General features: G+C 41.9%; 1 protein-coding gene across 1 annotated transcript in view; it reads left to right on the forward strand.

The window, feature by feature from the left end:
• Nucleotides 1-4,201: 4,201 nt before the first annotated feature.
• The window catches only part of GPR158 (G protein-coupled receptor 158), a 327,088-nt gene continuing 313,848 nt past the window's right edge, over nucleotides 4,202-17,441 (forward strand). Inside the window, 1 exon segment of the mRNA XM_007445867.1 lies at nucleotides 4,202-5,103. Coding sequence (XP_007445929.1) covers nucleotides 4,202-5,103 — 902 coding nt within the window.

Here is a 17,441-nt window from a genome sequence, read left to right on the forward strand (position 1 = left end):
TTTAACCTCCTTTAATTTCTTTTACTTAAAGATATGCTAATATCACATCTTCCTTTTTACAGTAATGATAAATCAAAAATATACTGACAACTAATAACTCAAAGCTCCACTGCATAATGCTTTTTCATCAGTGCAAATTTGACTGTTCTAAAGCAGTTAGATTGACTTTTCAGGCTGTGATGAAAACGCTTTGGGCCTTTTCACACAGGGCCTACGGGTCTTGTATACACTGATCTATTACAGTCAAGCTCCCACACAGTATTAATATGCATTTAGATAACTTAGTTCTTAACTTGAGGCTACACAGGGATATTTATCTCCTCTACAAATCACGCTCATGTAATTGGTGGGACAGAGGTGCTATTCATGCCAGGATCACTTGATTATCCTATGAAATGATTTTCTTTGTCTCAATTGTTTGTATGTTTTATATTATATATGAACTTCATCTTAATGCAGTCATCTTTTTCCATTTCTCTTTCCTGCTAAGTTTCCTTTCATCTTACCCTTAGCTAGTTCAGTACTACCTACTACCTAGTTAACTACTCCTCATTTTTACATCTTAGCTCAACTGTTACCTCCTCATAGAAGTCTTCCTTTTCTTTCTCTCTCTCTATAAGAATCTCCCTGCCCCCATACCATGCACTCTTTGTAACTTTACAGCGTTTATTTCTTCATGGCACTGATCACAATACGTAATTTTAAAATTTATTTGTTTGCTTTTTTATTGTTTCTCTCTCTATACACTTGACTGTGAGGTCCATGTGTCCATCATGCAGGTGTTTGCCCAAGTACTAAGCATGATGCCTGATACACAGCAGAGGCTAAATCAACATTTGTTGAATGAATATGTCTGTGGAATTTTGTAGTCTGCTAAGAGGGGTATGAGTATGTGTTATAGATTGGTCCCCTATAATAACTTCTTTTGGATGATCTCCTTCAGTGACAGACACTAACATAGAGGTAGGGTTGTCTATCTACTCAGTTAGCTTCCTTGACTCCAGATCTATTAAATGGACAGGCCTCCTAGACAATTTGGACCATGGTACCTTATCGTGAGTAAACCTAGGTTTTCTAGACCATTCTAGACCACGATGTACTATCTTCCAGAGCTTGTATTCTATGGTAGCCTCTGGTCACAGGTGGTTATTGAGCACTTGAAATGTAGCTAGTATGAAGTGCCATATGCTGTGAGTGTAAAATATACATTGGATTCTGAGGATTTAGTATAAAAATGTAGAATATCTCATTAATAACTGTCATACTGTTTACTTATTGAAATAACATTTTGGATCTATTGGGCTAAATAAAATATATTATTACATTTAATTTCACTTTTTTTCTTTTTACTCTTAAAATGTGCTACTGGAACATTTGAGATTATATATGTGGATCACATTTGTGACTCACATTATATTTCTACTGGGAAGTGTTGTTCTAGACCTAACTAGTTCACCTCTGTTGTTTGGCAGTGTAGACTGAAGGTGATCCCCTGAAGGGAATGCCCAAATTGCAAAAGCCTCTCATAGCCTGCTCCATTCTTGTTAGATGTGCACTAGGGGAAGAACTGGCACTCCAGGAGAGTGGCTCAGGTGTCATTTCAGTACTCCCTCAGTGTCAGATCATGAGGCCCACATACAGTTTGCATCCCGAGACACAGAAACTTTAAATATATTGCTAGTGTCCATATATCTTGCTTAAAATAATGATAGGACCAGGACCCAGATCTTTCAATTATGCTAAGTCATTGAATTACTTATAGAAGGACTGACTAATAAAATTATATCTTCCTTTTAAAATGCAATACTAGAAAAATTTAAAGGATTGTTAATTAGTTATACAGGTTTTCTTAAAAAAATCAATTAATGATGAAATTACACCAGTCTTTAGACAACTAAATAGAAAATCATATTGTATACTCTGATAAATTAAACAAACAGAAACTACTATTAATGCTACATGTGCTATAGTAGAGGATTAAACTAGGATGACCTTTATTTAGCAAAAGCATATACATTGCAAAGCAAAATTTAAATAAGTCAGATATGAACATGAACTCTACTTGTAAATAAACACAAATCTAATAACCATCCTTTGCAAAGCTATAAAAACTCCCAGTTTGGAAAACTGGTTGCTATGTCTTATTCCAAAAGCCCTCACCACTGACACATCAGGCAGACTTCTCTTCTTAGGTATGAGATGGATTCGTAAATAATTAGCTTCATCATCATTATCTTCTGGCTCATTCATTAGTTTAGCAAATATTTAGTGGGAACCAACTATGTGCCAGGCATCTGTGTGTTCTAGGTGCTCAAGATACTACAGTGACCAATGCAGACAAACTTTTGCTCTTTGGAGCTTAAATTTTTGTGCTTAGGTATTTTCTCAACAGGAAGAAAAAAATGAAATGATAAAGCAAATCTAAGCAGTGCTACCTTAGAATGCCACAGGTAACTTTTTTTTTTTTAAGTTGGGAATTGAAGTGAATTTGAGACTTTCTATCCTGTGTCTTTCTTGGGGAATTTGAAAGTGGAGGTGCATATGGAAGGTGGAGGTGCATAAAACCATACCTATCCAAAGTACTAATTAGTATGTTCAGAATGAAAATGTCAGAAGACCCTCTTAAAGCTTCAAATAAAACCATTAGACTGTGTTAGGGGATTTTCCAATCATTCTGGGGGGGTCTTCGCATACTTATTCAGCTCTTCTTTCTTCAGCTGGGACATCCCAACCTATAGTTAACCAGATGTCTTAGTTCTTACATCCATTAATTCTAGGAACTCCCAGTCAGAATGGCTTCCCTTCCCGCTCAACAGACTCATTCTCATTCTCTCAGAGTCTGAGTCCTGCCCCAGCACATATTCTCTCCCTTCCACATATTCACTTGCTTACACTTCCACAGGTTCCCCTTCATCCCTTCAAGCAGAGAGGTTCCTTTAATATGGCATTTTTCGCTTAAAGTTCAGCCGGTAGATGTCTCCATTACTCCCTTATAGCTAAGACCTCGGCAAGTAGGGTTTAATCATTTCTTTAACCGACAACAAGGAGGAAGATTTGATAATTTGCCTAAAATGAGCAGATGCTCGGGAGGACACGTCTCCATCCTACGTCCCTTCCCTCTGATTTAAGCCACAAATGAAAACTACTTTCTCCCTCTTTTCCAGGCAAAAGGAAAGGCTGATTTAACTAAGCATGCAAGATGCCAACACCCTCCTCCTCGGTACATCCAAGTTTCCTTCGCTCTGAGCCACCACACGTCTGCTTCTCCCTTCACTACGCCCACCCCACCTCTCACCCCCTCAGGTTCCCGAGTCATCAGGGAACGCGAGCGGGTGAAAGGACTCAGCGAAGCTGCATCCCGCGCCACCGCCTCCTCCTGCGCCTCGGGTTCAGCACTGGACAGCTCCCGCACCAGCCCAACAAACGGCACTCGGCTGATTGACAGAGGAGCCGGCCAAACAGGGTACAAGACGACTTGAAGCCGCCCTACAAGGGTTTGGTTGCGGCCAAGCTGCCTCTTTAAACCGGCTTTCCTCCCGAGAGCAGGGAGAGGCAGGAGTGTGGTTTGTGGCCAAACTTAAAGACTCCAATTAACCAGCTGCCTAGCCCTCGTGGTTCCGGAAAGACAAACGCCTTAAAAGAAACCCTAGCTGCCGCGCTCGCGGTGCGGGTTTGGGCGCGCGCGCTCCGCGCCTCGGGGCGAATCGGACGAGGAGGAGCCTGAGCCGGGAGGTGGGAACGACCTGCCACGGGCGAGACGATGGAGCAGCGTCTTTGGCGGCCCCGGCGGCGGCGGCAGCAGCAGCAGCAGCAGCAGCAGCAGCAGCAGCAGCTCCTGAACACACCTCAATGAGAGCGGCGGTGGAAGCTGCTAGGCAGAAAGACGTAAGCAGGCCAACTATAGCTGCCGGCGGCGAGAGGGGATGTAAGCTGCCGGGCTTCAGGCTGCGAGGTGCGCAATCCCGAGCCGACCCATGGTGGAGCGGGAGCAGCCAGCGTTGCCACAGGTGATCTGATCTCCTGCGACGGTAGCTCATTCAGCCGCGCGTATTTCAGAACATCCCTATTTTAAAGTCCTTTTGGACTGGGTGCCAGCTGAAAAGGGGGAAGACTCCTAGTAAAAGTCTTACTGCTGATAGATTGACGACCAAAATTTAAAAAGTGACTCCCTCCGTTACCTCCTCTCTTTGCTGCGAGGCAGATGGGAGCCATGGCTAACCCCTTACTCTGCTGCCTCCTGCTCGTTCACCTGGGATTGGGAGCTGTCGGCGCCAGCCGCGACCCTCCAAGTCGGACGGATTCCTCTCGAGAGAAGACCCTGAGGGCGAAGCAGCACGCCCAGCAGCCGGCTCGAGCCTCTGCCTCGGACCCCTCGGCTCCCTGGAGCCGCTCCACCGACGGCACCATATTGGCGCAGAAAATCGCCGAGGAGGTGCCCATGGACGTGGCCTCTTACCTCTACACCGGGGACTCCCACCAGCTGAAGCGAGCCAACTGCTCCAGCCGCTACGAGTTGGCGGGCCTGCCGGGGAAGTCGCCTGCCCTAGCCAGCTCCCATCCCTCATTGCACGGGGCGCTGGACACGCTGACACACGCCACCAACTTCCTCAACATGATGCTGCAGAGCAATAAGTCGCGGGAGCAGAACGCGCAGGACGACCTGGAGTGGTACCGGGCACTAGTGCGGAGCCTCCTAGAGGGTGAGCCCAGCATCTCCCGGGCTGCCATCACCTTCAGCACCGAGTCGCTGTCCGCCCCAGCCCCGCAGGTCTTCCTCCAGGCCACGCGCGAGGAGAGTCGCATCCTGCTCCAGGACCTGTCCTCCTCAGCACACCACCTGGCCAACGCCACGCTGGAGACCGAGTGGTTCCACGGCCTCCGGCGCAAGTGGAGGACTCACTTGCACCGCCGCGGCTCCAATCAGGGGCCCCGGGGCCTGGGCCACACCTGGCGGCGCAGAGACGGTCTTAGCGGGGACAAGAGCCACGTCAAGTGGTCTCCGCCTTATCTGGAGTGCGAGAACGGCAGTTACAAGCCCGGGTGGTTGGTCACTCTCTCCGCTGCTTTCTACGGGTTGCAGCCTAACCTGGTCCCGGAATTCAGGTAGGGAGGGAAAAAAGATAAAATCAAAGCCTTCCTTCCGGGTTCATGGGTAGGTGCGCGTGTGGGGAAGGAACACTGTGGCTGTGACATTTAGGCCTCCAACCTTCAAAGCAGAGACCCAGGCTGAGGGACACCCCACGCAGGCGCAAGTGCTTAGGGACAAGAAGTGCCCCGCATTTGTCAGCTTCATACACTCAGCAAAAGCTTTTCTCTCAAATCAGTTCCCCTGCAAGGGGCAAGGGACAGGAGCTCTTGGTAGAGCTGAGAGATGCCCTATGTTTCTCTCTAACCCTCGGGAGAGCAGGGAGGGGAGTTCCTGGTCAGGGGTGATGCACTGCACCCTGGCAAGCTCAGGGCATGCCAGCCAGGCACAGAGTGGCGAGCCAACTCGCAGGAGTAGAAAAGGGAGTGGGAAGAAAAGAGTTCGTTATTTCCGCTACTTCTGGATAGCCTCTACCTACTTCCTCCTACGTATGTAGTTTGAGGCGCCAGTCTGTTGTTATTGTTACCAGAGCGCCTAATGAAAACGCTGCAATCCCCTGGGCAGTTCTGTCCCTTCAGCAGTGAGTCAGTCCCAGCAGCACAGCTGTCTCTAGGATCCATACTTTGCAGTTGACAGGTGCGCTCCTTCTACTTGTCTCCCTCCTTCCCTCAACCCATCTCCCATTCCTTGGTCCCCTCTTTCTCCTGTTTTCTGTGTTAGGCACACCTAAGGGTTCTCTGGCCCTTCACATACACACACTTTATAAATGAACCTGGTTGAGTTATCCTAGGGAGGGAGGGATCAGTTCTCACTGAATTCATTCAGGGAGCTCAGAGAAAATTTAGTAATAGTTCTGTATTTCCTGCCTCAAGGTACAGCATTTGTGGGAAGATGAGAATTTGCAGATTAGCAGGTGGTAACTTGTGCCCTGGGACGTGCCTGATCTTTGGGGTGAGGGACTTTTAGAAGTAGCCCTGTTGAGTGAACATGAGGAACAGAAAGGAAAGAGTAGAAACTCCAAAGAAAGAAGGCCTGGGAGAAAGCCACAGATTGACTAGTATCCTCCCCAATTCCCAATGGGAAGAAGGTCTTGGGGGTTGAGGTTGCTTCTGTACTTTTTGGGAAACTGGGCAAAAGTGAGAAACCTGTGTGTTTTTAAATGCCCTTTTGGTACAACAAGGACAGGATGATGACCTGGTGAAAGTTACCAGGGGGAGTACTGGGTGGGCAAATGGGAGGAGTCAGAAAGCTTATTTGTCTTGGCACTGTTATTTACTGCTGAATGACCTCAAGAAAGTTGCTTAATCTCTCTGGGCCTCAACAACTTACCTATCAAGTAAGGGAGTGGAACTAGATTGTCTCTAGGGAGCCATCCAGTTATAAAATTCTGTGGCTTTTAATGCTGGCAACACTTGAGAAGGTATAAATGAAAAGTAACCTCCTTTCTCTAATTCTATATGACCATATTAAATGTTTTTTTTGTGTGTCTATCTCTTTAAAGGATCTTGTCTTAAACCAGCGTAACTCTTTCCTACTTTAAGGATAATCTTATTTCCTCCTGATTTCTGCAGGTTCCTATTAGTAAAAGCTGAGCCCAGCTTTGCGTCTTTGCTATATTATTTGCTCAGAAAAGATCTGAAGATGCCATTCACTGCTAGAAAATTGCTTTTGGCCTTCACATAAGCCTTTTCAGGGAGTCCCAGGGCCTAGGACTGAAAGATCAATTGATCAATCGATCGATTGATCTATCCATTCATCGAGCTTACTAACGTATATTGATACTTTATGTTAGGCTCTGTGCTAACTGCTTTGTATGTATTATCTTGATTAAGCCTCACAACAAACCTGAGTTAGATTTCATTAGTTTCCCTGTTTTACAGAAAAGGAACCTGAAGCACAGAGAGATTAAGCTTCTTTCCTAAGATCACGCAGCAGTTAAGCAGTAGAGTCGGGATTTGAGCTTGATTCACACTTTTAACCACTATGCTAAACTCTGTCTCATGAAGGTGTCCTAGGAGTGCTGTATGTATTGCAGCTGCTGCATAAAAATATATGTATTTTCAAGGGTCAGATGTGAGACTGGGGATGAGAACCATTTATTTTCAGAAGTATTTCTCATAAGGCTCAGAAAGCATAGGTCACCTAAATGAACTCAGGCCTTCCGCAGGCCAAGATAAGTCTGAGACACCAGGGGTCGTGTTGTGTAGGCTCACACGACCCTATCTAATTTTTGGACTATGTTCAGAAAATAGATTGTTTCCTCTGGCTGAGTCTTTTTAAGTGCCTTCATAGTCATCGATGGTGTTCTTTAGCCAAGGCACGAAGCCAGGCCATTTAGTGTCTGGCTCTCTACAGAATCTGGCTCCTCCTAGCAGCACGCATGAAGAGCAGAATAAGTGCTCTCCTGTGAGTACTTTTGCCCCATGTCCCATATGCTCCTCAAGTACTGTATTGAGGATTCGCACAGATGTTAATTATAGGAACTGGAAGAAATCTTAGATCAGATGGTTCTTCCTGTTTCATAAAGAAACAGATAAGAAAGGTAAAGTGACTTGTCCAAGAATCACATATCAAGCTTTTAACAACAGCAGAAATAGGATCCAGGCCTTCTGCCTCTGGTTCACATTATGCCATATATATACATAAATTTCAATGGGCCTTTTCTGTCTCTTCATACTCATAAAAGGCAAATGTTTTTGATGTTGATGTTTTATCACCTAAGATGTGTATTCTAAACTTTTATAACGTAAGTGAATAATATTGTACAGATATGGTAACAGGTAAATCCCAAATGAATTTCTGAGAAACCATGACTAGGCTCTAATCATGATTTTAAATCTATTTTGAATCTATAGAGTGTTATTTGCAAAAAGCCTTATCTGTAATTAAAAAAATTTGCTAATGATTTCCTCATGGAAGAGAAGAGGAGGATAAACTTTGTAGTTAAGATTTTCATTTAACTTCAGTTACTATTTCAGCTAATATTTCCCCAGGTCTTACTTACAAGGTTCAAGATTTAAATTATATTTTATTTTTAGAGAATTCAAATCTGAAATATGAAATTCAAAAGTAATGTGGAAAACATGGTCAACTACCTTCTTATATTAATGCTTATCACTGTAAAACATCTCTCAGAATAAATTTTATTCCCCTCTGCTTCAGAATGACACAGGTTTCTTAAATTTTAAGGCCTAGTATAAGACTCACATGTGAAGAGAAGTTTATTGCTCTTCCCCCCCCTCCCCAAAATGGCATTAGTACTTTACCTAAATGGCTCCTGAGTCTTGTTATAGGCCTATAGTATAAACACTTAAGTTCTCATCTTCTATCCCAGCAAAAAAAAAAAAAGAGACTAACAATTTAAGGTATACCCTAAATTATTTTTATTTATCATATTAGGTTTGTGATGTCCTTGCAGAGTTTTCTTCAAAGTTAAGTCCTTTGCTTTTGTATACTAATTTTTCTGTGTGGAACTTAAAGTACTATGGAGTTTGAGCCCATTCTAATGAAATCATAGACATATTCCTGGTGGTGGTTGGAAATGTTTAGTGCCTAGGATGAATATAAGGTACCTAAGTGTTTGTTGAATTTAAATTAAGGTAAACGAACCTTTGGGAATTCTTACTTGATGAGCCGTAAGGGATTTTGGAATTCATTTGGTTTCTTTCCTCTTATTGTACAGTGGAGGAAACTGAGACCCAAAGGGCTAAAGGAATTTGCTAGAGTGGCACAGCTCTTTTGTGGTGGGTTAGAATTAATTGGAACCAATATATATTGAGCATCTACTATGTGTCAGATGTTTTATAAATATCCCACTGCATTTAATTCTTAGTATTCTCGGGTAGTTACAACTTAAGGAAAGTTGAGCAACTTGCCCAGGGCAACACAGCTAGTAAATTAGGGAGCGTGAATTAAATTTAGATCTATCTAGATATGAGGCTTGTATTGTCTTTCTACTACCCTATGCTGCTATCTCTTAATTACCAATTTTGTTTTCACCTTGTTATTAAAAATGTAACATGGTATTGACTTGAAATAATTAATATATTTGGCCAAATAAGTGACAGACACTTGTTTTTTTTGGCCAATCATATAATCAAGTATGCTGTATAGAGAGAAGAGTATTAGACTTGAGTCAGAACTTTGCCCTAAGTCCCAGTTTTGTCTCTGACTGGCTGTATTACCTGTCTGAAAATCAGTTTCTGCACAATTAAAACGTGGAAAGAGACTTGGCGATATCCATATTCCTTTATAACTCTTTGTTCTATGAGTTCTTAAGCGAACTATCCAACGGGCAACAAGGAGGCTTTGGAAACAGGACTGATACACATAAATGCAGTACCTTGTGGAAATGATATTGATGGGGGAGTAACGTGCAGAAGAAGAGGACACCAAATGAATGTCAGATGTGCATTTTTCCACAATAGTGTGGAAACGCCTTTTTAGAAACATTGGTGTCACTGAGTCACTGACTCCTGAGGGGTTACTTCTCTCTCCTTCATAAACATGTGCCCACACACCTCCATCAGAGATTCTGGTATAGATCTCTGCAGATGGCAATTTACATAGTATTAGAGAAATGGCCATCTTGCTCTAGGCCAAACACATCCTGTCTCTCTTGTGGGCACTGGTAGTGGTGAAGAGTTTACCTATAGGAACAGGACAGAGCTGTCTACCTGGGTAATAGATCAGAGTTTTTAGATGGACTTCTGCTATTAAGGCTTTTGAGTCTCAATTATTTCATCTTTAAGCTGTGAATAGTAAAGTGTATCTCTGGGATTTTGTAAAGACTAAATGAAGAAATGTCATCACACAGGAAGTTCAGTAAATATTTTGTGTCACAGCGTCTGTCTTCCTAAATACTGAACACTTTTAGTTGTATTAAAGTCACATGATTTATAGTAATTTATAATTTATATAATGACTTAGTTTCATTCCTATTATTGCGAAGGCTTGTAATTACAGTGGATCATGGGAGAAATACTGGCCTTGGAGACAGGAGATGTTGACCCCAGCCTGGACCACATCCTTGACTATGGTGTTCCCATGGGCAGCAGTTGCCTTTCTAATCCTGTTTCCTCATCTGTAAATTAAAGGGGGCTGGACTAGGTGACCTTTTGGGTTCCTTATAATCTAAAAGTCTATGATTATATACATAATTAAATGTGTCACTTTAACTTGTGAAGTTTCGATGGTTATGCTGAAACCAGTTAATGTATCCTCACTTAAATGCAGATCATGTTCATGTATGTTCAGTGTTTAACTTTATCATGGTCATTTACTCATAGGATATTTAGAGAAAGCCCTCTCGGTGTATACTGAATTAAGTATATATACTAAGGGAAATGAGAACTCCATTTCAAAATAAGAATAAGCATGATCTGAGTTTCTAGATCTTGAAAGATCACCTGAAATTTACTTAAAGTCAACAAGAAGCTGTTTCACAGATTTCTAAACCAAGGGCCTCAGTACACTTGTGTAATTTCCCCCAAGGTAATCAATGTTTAGGCATCCTGAAGCTCCTACTTACTGTTTAAAAACAACCTGTCTCTGACTTAACTCTGTAGTTGGTGTTAATACTTCAAAGGAGGCTATTTAGTGTGGTGTAGCAGTGGTACAGCATTATCTTGCCACCTTCTAGAACACGCATTCGGAAGCTGAAATGGGATTTCAAGACTGCTAAATAAATGACAAGAGTTTAGGCCTCCCCTCTGGGGAGAGAACTCATGCCTCACAAGACTGATTTTATGGCCTCAATTGCTGGATAAGTCAAATTTTACTTTCAACTTCATAAAAGCAGCAGTTTGTTGTTCACTGTTCAGGGTTTTAAGGCTACCTTTTTCCAAGATGCACCGTGTTTTATGATTATATTGTAATATACTGGGATGCCAATAAGTATGCTGTTGGTGTTATTTGTACTTGGTTGGTACAGAAGCATTAGGGCCTTGTTTGTTTTCTCTATTCAGTTCTGGATTGATGTTCACAGGGTTATTTAAACAGAATTACTGAAACAGTACATTGGAATTTTGATAACTTTGGCAGCTTGATGGCCACTATGTGCAAACAGACAGTTCAGCGGTCTTGGGGCTATGTTTCGGAGACTTTGCAGACAACAGCATCATTAGGCTCTTGCCCAGCACAGCTATGGCACATACGTACATTGGGTTGTTTTGCTGGTCTCTTAGTATTATTCGTTTTTCAAGTTTTAGCAAGAAACCTTTTCTGGTGTAATTTCTACTTTGGCTGGGCATTACTCATCTAACAAGTCTTTCTTCCTAAAACTTGACCTATGAAAAGATTTAGGTGGATAGGCTGTTCTATAAAATACTTCTTCAGTTTAGGAAAATATTAATGCTCTTGGCTAAAAGTCTTTCTCAGGTACCCACCCCCCAGCCCCATTTTCTACAATACCAAACTTAGTGTAGGAACCATGACTGACTTTCTCTTTTACACCAAAGGATATTATAGTGCCTCAAAGCAATCACAGGAGTCACCTAGTTTTATTACCTTCATTATAGGTAGAATTTATAGAAAACAGAGATTAGCTTAAATGTGATCTGACCCCAAGATCACTTTCTCCAAAAAACACTGTTTCCTTCCTTTTTATTAAAGAAGGCAGTCTCTTTCTCTTTTATAGTTAACAGATACTTAAAATTAATTGAAATCCAGTTAATTTTTATTCATTATAATATCTCTTGTAACTTTCCCCCATTTAGAATAAGACAAAACAGGATTAAAAAAAAATCCCGTCCAGTTAGCAAAGTACCCAGTGCACTTATAACCTAAAAGGGAACTTAGAATTACATAAGATGTTGGTTTATGTTCTTAACCTGGTTTTCTCACCACTTATGTGTTTTCCAACGTGTATGCCTTATTACATTATCGTGGAAGGATTTTTATAGAATAACAAGACACATGGCTTTTATCTCAGAAAGAGGAAAAGGTATTGTAGTACAAAATAATGTATTTTATCAATTCTAAGATGTACCTTTTCCACATTTTGATGTCTCTCAAACTGAGATGTGTCTTAATGATTGAGGGCATGTCATTTCCAATTGGCATACACTTTCTTTTAGTGGTACAGAATGTAATAGCATATCTTACAATTAATGGCATCTTATATTTGATGAACTGTGATATTAGAAAATGGGAAATTAAATTCCATGGTCTCTCCAACTATAAAGTTCTACTATCATCTATAAGCTATCAATATGCAGCAAAATATGCCTATATGGAAACAAAAAACCTAGACCTTACTGCTGTATATCAGATTGCTATTTGTCTTCATAATAATTTTTAAAACAAGACAAGCTATACTAAAACATGTAACCACACTGTCTTTTTAATATATGTGAAATACACAAAACATTGGGCCAGAAGCTGCAGAAACTTATTTTCAGAATAGGTGAGGTAAGGATTATCAAAATCTTTCCTACACCATCTGGCAAAGTGTTTCACTCACACTGTGGGGAGATGGATAGGACAGTGAGAATACAAGACCACTTATAAACTAAAAACAGAGGGACTAGATCTGTCTTTCCTTCCTAAAGTGCTTAGAGGTTTCAGGGTGGAAATAAAAGCTTTGTGGTGTAGCCATGTAACTAGTTTTGGTTAAAGAGATTTAAATGGAATTGTGGAGGTATGTGTTTTTTCTCTTTCTTTTCTAGTCAGTTGCCGGGAATGGAATGAAGAGTTTGGCTGTCCCCTTATTTGATGCCTTAGACCACTGTGTAGAGCAGGGTGTCTCAACCTCAGAACTATCGACATTTGGGGCCAGATAACCCTTTGCTGTGGGGGCTTTTTCGCTGTAAGATGTTTAGCAGCACCCATGACTCTACCCACAGGATGCCAGTAGCAACCTCCCTGCCCAGTGTGACAATCAAAAATGTCTACAAACATTGCCAAGTATCACCTAAGGGGTAAAAATGTCTCTGGTTGAAAGCAGCTGGTGTAGAGGGAACACATAAAAATGCTATTCTGTGGCTATCCTATTTCAAGAGTTCTATATGTATCTCTGTGTGTGTGTGTGTGTGTGTGTGTGTGTGTGTGAGTTTGTCAGATCACATTTCTGTTTGTCTGGAACATAAGATCACTGCATATATAGAATCTGACATGAATGAGAACTGGAAAATTTTGATGAATCGATGGAATATTAATTCACATTTAGATGTCATTAAGGCTCAAAAAGAACATCTGGCCAAATTATTTCCAGAACTTGTTGCTAAGCATGGATTTGCTACTTATATAGCTAAATGTCTCATATTTAAGATTTCCCATTAAAGGATGCATTTGGAAAAGAAAATGTGTGTGTGTGTGTGTGTGTTTGTGTGTGAACCTCTGTGGGGACAAAGAGAGGAGACAGGGAAAAAGTAGGGGATAGAGAGGAGTGTGGACAGGGAACAAATGGAGATGAATGAAACAATGAAAAACAGTTAGCAATCTATGATGCTGTGGAATAGTGTTTTACTTTTTCATGAAGCTCTGTTTACCACTGAGCACTTTCATAGTTCTGATGAAACTGAATTATTCTTTTCTAGCAAGTAGTGAGGAATCAAGTTCCTGAAGTTTAATCATTATAAAGATAGGCTGACTGTGCTTACATTTCAGAACTTTATCTCAGGAAGTCAAAGCTATAAACAGGCTGTTGCAGAGCTTATCCCATTAAAGGAATATTAATACCTTACAATATATATTCTTAAAATGCTCTGGTTTTTTTAATGATTTTTTTTTTTGGCTGCGCTGCATGGCTTGCAGGATCTTAGTTCCCCGACCAGGGATCCAACCCAGGCCCCCTGCAGTGGAAGCTCGGATCCTAACAGCTGGACCACCAGGGAATTCCCTAAAATGCTCTGTTTGCCACTTTACCTTTATGGATTCAACTAGAAGCTGTTCATAATTTGAACATATTATAAATGAAATTTCCTAGAAGAAATAATTAAAATGACATATTATATAGACATTATTTAAGGCTTTAACATGTTTAAAGACAGTTTTTAACATTACTAATGTTTAGAATCCTGTCAGAAGAAACCTTAAAAAATAACAATGGCTACATGATGGAAAAGAATGTTTAGGCTTTACAAATTACCATAGCACAAACTGATGCATGCCTACTTCCTCCTGTGCCATCCATAAACATGTAGTACATGTGAGCTTCAGGGGCAAGAAACGAGGAGCGTGCTGCTGTATATTGTGTTGATTACAGAGAAATGAGAGATGATGTTGTGAATGTTAAGAGATGAGACCAAAGCTCATGAAGAGAAAGATGAAGATTACTGTTTATCTGGATAAGGCACACTTGAGAAAGCTGTTTCAGGTACTAACTTAATAATTAGATTTATGGGAAGGCCCTCATATTACAGCCCTCTGAAAGTTATTTAGAAATCTATTTGTCTTAACACTTTTTTAAGAAGCAAATAACAACTGGGGCATTCTTGAAAGAAACAATGTTCTAGTAAACATCCTGGGAAAGCTCCTTTTTGAAGAATTAGAATTTTAGAAGTAAAAAGGATTTTAGAGATCATGTAATCCAACTTATTTTTACTTTTACACATGAGGAAATTGAGACCCAGGGAAGTGGTGACCATCACTTGCACTGGCTATGGCTGCAGTGAACTTGTAGTTTAATAACAGGCACAGATAAAAAGACCCTGAGTCATCAAGTAAACGTTAATCTACGGTCATTATTCATGGATTCCAAACTTGGCTGGGTATCAGGATCACCTGAAAAGCCTGATAGTACATTCCTAGGCCCTTCCAGACCCTGTGAAGGAGACATGTGGGGACAGCTTCAGAAGTCTGTATCAAAAACAAAGTCTTGGAGCTTCCCTGGTGGCGCAGTGGTTAAGAAGCCACCTGCCAATGCAGGGGACACAGGTTCGAGCCTTGGTCCGGGAAGATCCCACATGCCGCCTAGCAACTAAGCCCGTGTGCCACAACTACTGAGCTCGTGTGCCACAGCTACTGAAACCAGCACGCCTAGAGCCCGTGCTCCACAACAAGAGAAGCCACTGCAATGAGAAGCCCGTGCACTGCAACTTAGACCCGCTCGCCGCAACTAGAGAAAGCCCGTGTGCAGCAACGAAGACCCAACGCAGCCAAAAATAAATAAAAATAAATTTCAAAACAAAACAAAACAAAACAAAAACCAAAGTCTTCATAATTCACAAGGAGCTGGTCCTTAAACACAAACTTGGGAAAAATTAAACAGTATCTGATAAGCTTGAAACACATAAAATTCCTTTTAAACGATTTTAAGAGTAAGAATTAAGAGTTGTAAATACTCGGCAGCTTCAGCTGTAGTCGTCCAAAAACTTTGGCTGCCGGCCATGACCCTACTGGCAGGGGCAGAATGACTAGTAGGTTATGAAGGCAGGGGGATCACAAAGACTATCATGAGAGCAGCTGCCTCTTGTTATAATTTGTCTCTTTATGTAAACATCCTATTTCCCCAACCAGTTCTACAGGTCCTTCAAATGCAAGGACCACATATTCACTGCCTCTTGAAAGTGCCTTGCATATTTCAGGAAGTATGGAATAGTGTCTAAGAAGAAGGGTTTTAGGATTATAAACCTAGATTTGAATCTATGAGCTTTCACTTTCACTTACTGTGTGATATTGGGCAAGTTATTTCCTTCTGTGACTTAATTTCTTTATCTGCAAAGAGTACAGATTACACTGTAAAGAGTAAACAATCTTACCTATGTAAAGAGCTTAACATAATGTATGGAATGTGTTATTTAAAAAAATAACGTGGGCTTCCCTGGTGGCACAGTGGTTGAGAGTCCGCCTGCTGATGCAGGGGACACGGGTTCGTGCACCGGTCCGGGAAGATCCCACATGCCGTGGAGCGGCTGGGCCCGTGAGCCATGGCCGCTGAGCCTGCGTGTCTGGAGCCTGTGCTCCGCAACGGGAGAGGCCACGGCAGTGAGAGGCCCACGTACCGCAAAAAAATAAATAAATAAAATAAAAATAAAAGTAAAATAAAAAAATAACGTATATAACATGCGCCTGGCTAGGAGTATGGGTACTGAGGATATAATAGTGAAAATGACAGATAAAAATCCCTGTACCTGTGGATTTTTTTGGTGGGTGGGGGGACAGAGATGACAAACAAGCAAGATAAATATAATTCTTGATACAAACAAATGCTATAAGAAAATAAATATGATAATGTGGTAAAGAAAGGCTGAGAGGTAAGGCGTGTTGCAGTAAATAGGGTGATTAAGGAAAACCTCTCTGAAGATGTGACTCTGAGTTAAGAAATGAAGGATGAGGATACAGCCATGAAACAAGCTTAAGCTTAGGAATCATGCTTGAGATAGGGAACATCAAGAACAAAGGCCTTGAGATAGGAATGAGTTTCAAATGCGCTAAAAGCAGAAAGAAAGTCAATGTTGCTGGAATGTAGTGAGATGGGGGTTGACATAGAAAATGAGAGTAAGGGATGTAGAAGGTACTCAGTAAGTGGTTAAAATATAGAAACATGTTAAGGGCTTTACAAATTTCTAGCCCTGTAGTACTATGTAAATTGTGGATGTATTTTCGTTTTCTTTACTTTCCATTTTTCTTTCCTCCTTCTTTCTGTCTTGGCCTTCCTGCCCAGTGCCTCCCTTAGCTCTGAGAGCTTGGGCTTTCCAGCTTCTCTGATGAGATTTCAGTCAAAGAAGCTATTAACAGCTGCTCCATTCTTGGCTGTGAATGAATACACTGAAAGAGTTGAGTGGTAAGGGAGGTAGAGATTGAAAATGTAGAATTTCTTGCAAAAATCAGCTGGGTGCTTTTCTTGCTCCCTGGCTTAAACCTGTACGGTGAAACTCTTTCCAAACACTAACAGCAGGAGACTAAAGGCAGAGGCGCAGCAGGCAAACTCAGGGGCAAAGCACTTTTCTCCCTCACCAGCATGCCTGAGAAGACATGCAGTGGGTCCTCTACCTCTCTCAAGCTTGTGGCTGGCAGGTCTTGTCGTTTGGCATTTCCCGCCTCACTCTGTTGTCTTTTATGGTGAGGACTAAGATGTCAGGTTAGGGGCTGCCTCAGAAACTGCCAGTGAGAGGCACAAGATACAGAAGTGAGACTGGAAAAGCCAGAAGGGTCACCACAAACATTTGGACATGAATTTGGAGGAAGCAGACTTTGCATCATAGGAAAGGAAGTATAGGCAGAAGTACATCTCTAGGGCTTCCCTGGTGGCGCAGTGGTTGAGAGTCCACCTGCCGATGCAGGGGACATGGGTTCGTGCCCCGGTCTGGGAAGATCCCACATGCCATGGAGAGGCTGGGCCCGTGAGCCATGGCCGCTGAGCCTGTGCTCCGCAATGGGGAGGCCACAGCAGTGAGAGGCCCACGTACCTCAA

This window comes from Lipotes vexillifer, unplaced genomic scaffold (genome assembly GCF_000442215.2).
Source record: "Lipotes vexillifer unplaced genomic scaffold, Lipotes_vexillifer_v1.1 scaffold738, whole genome shotgun sequence".
NCBI lineage: Eukaryota > Metazoa > Chordata > Mammalia > Artiodactyla > Lipotidae > Lipotes > Lipotes vexillifer.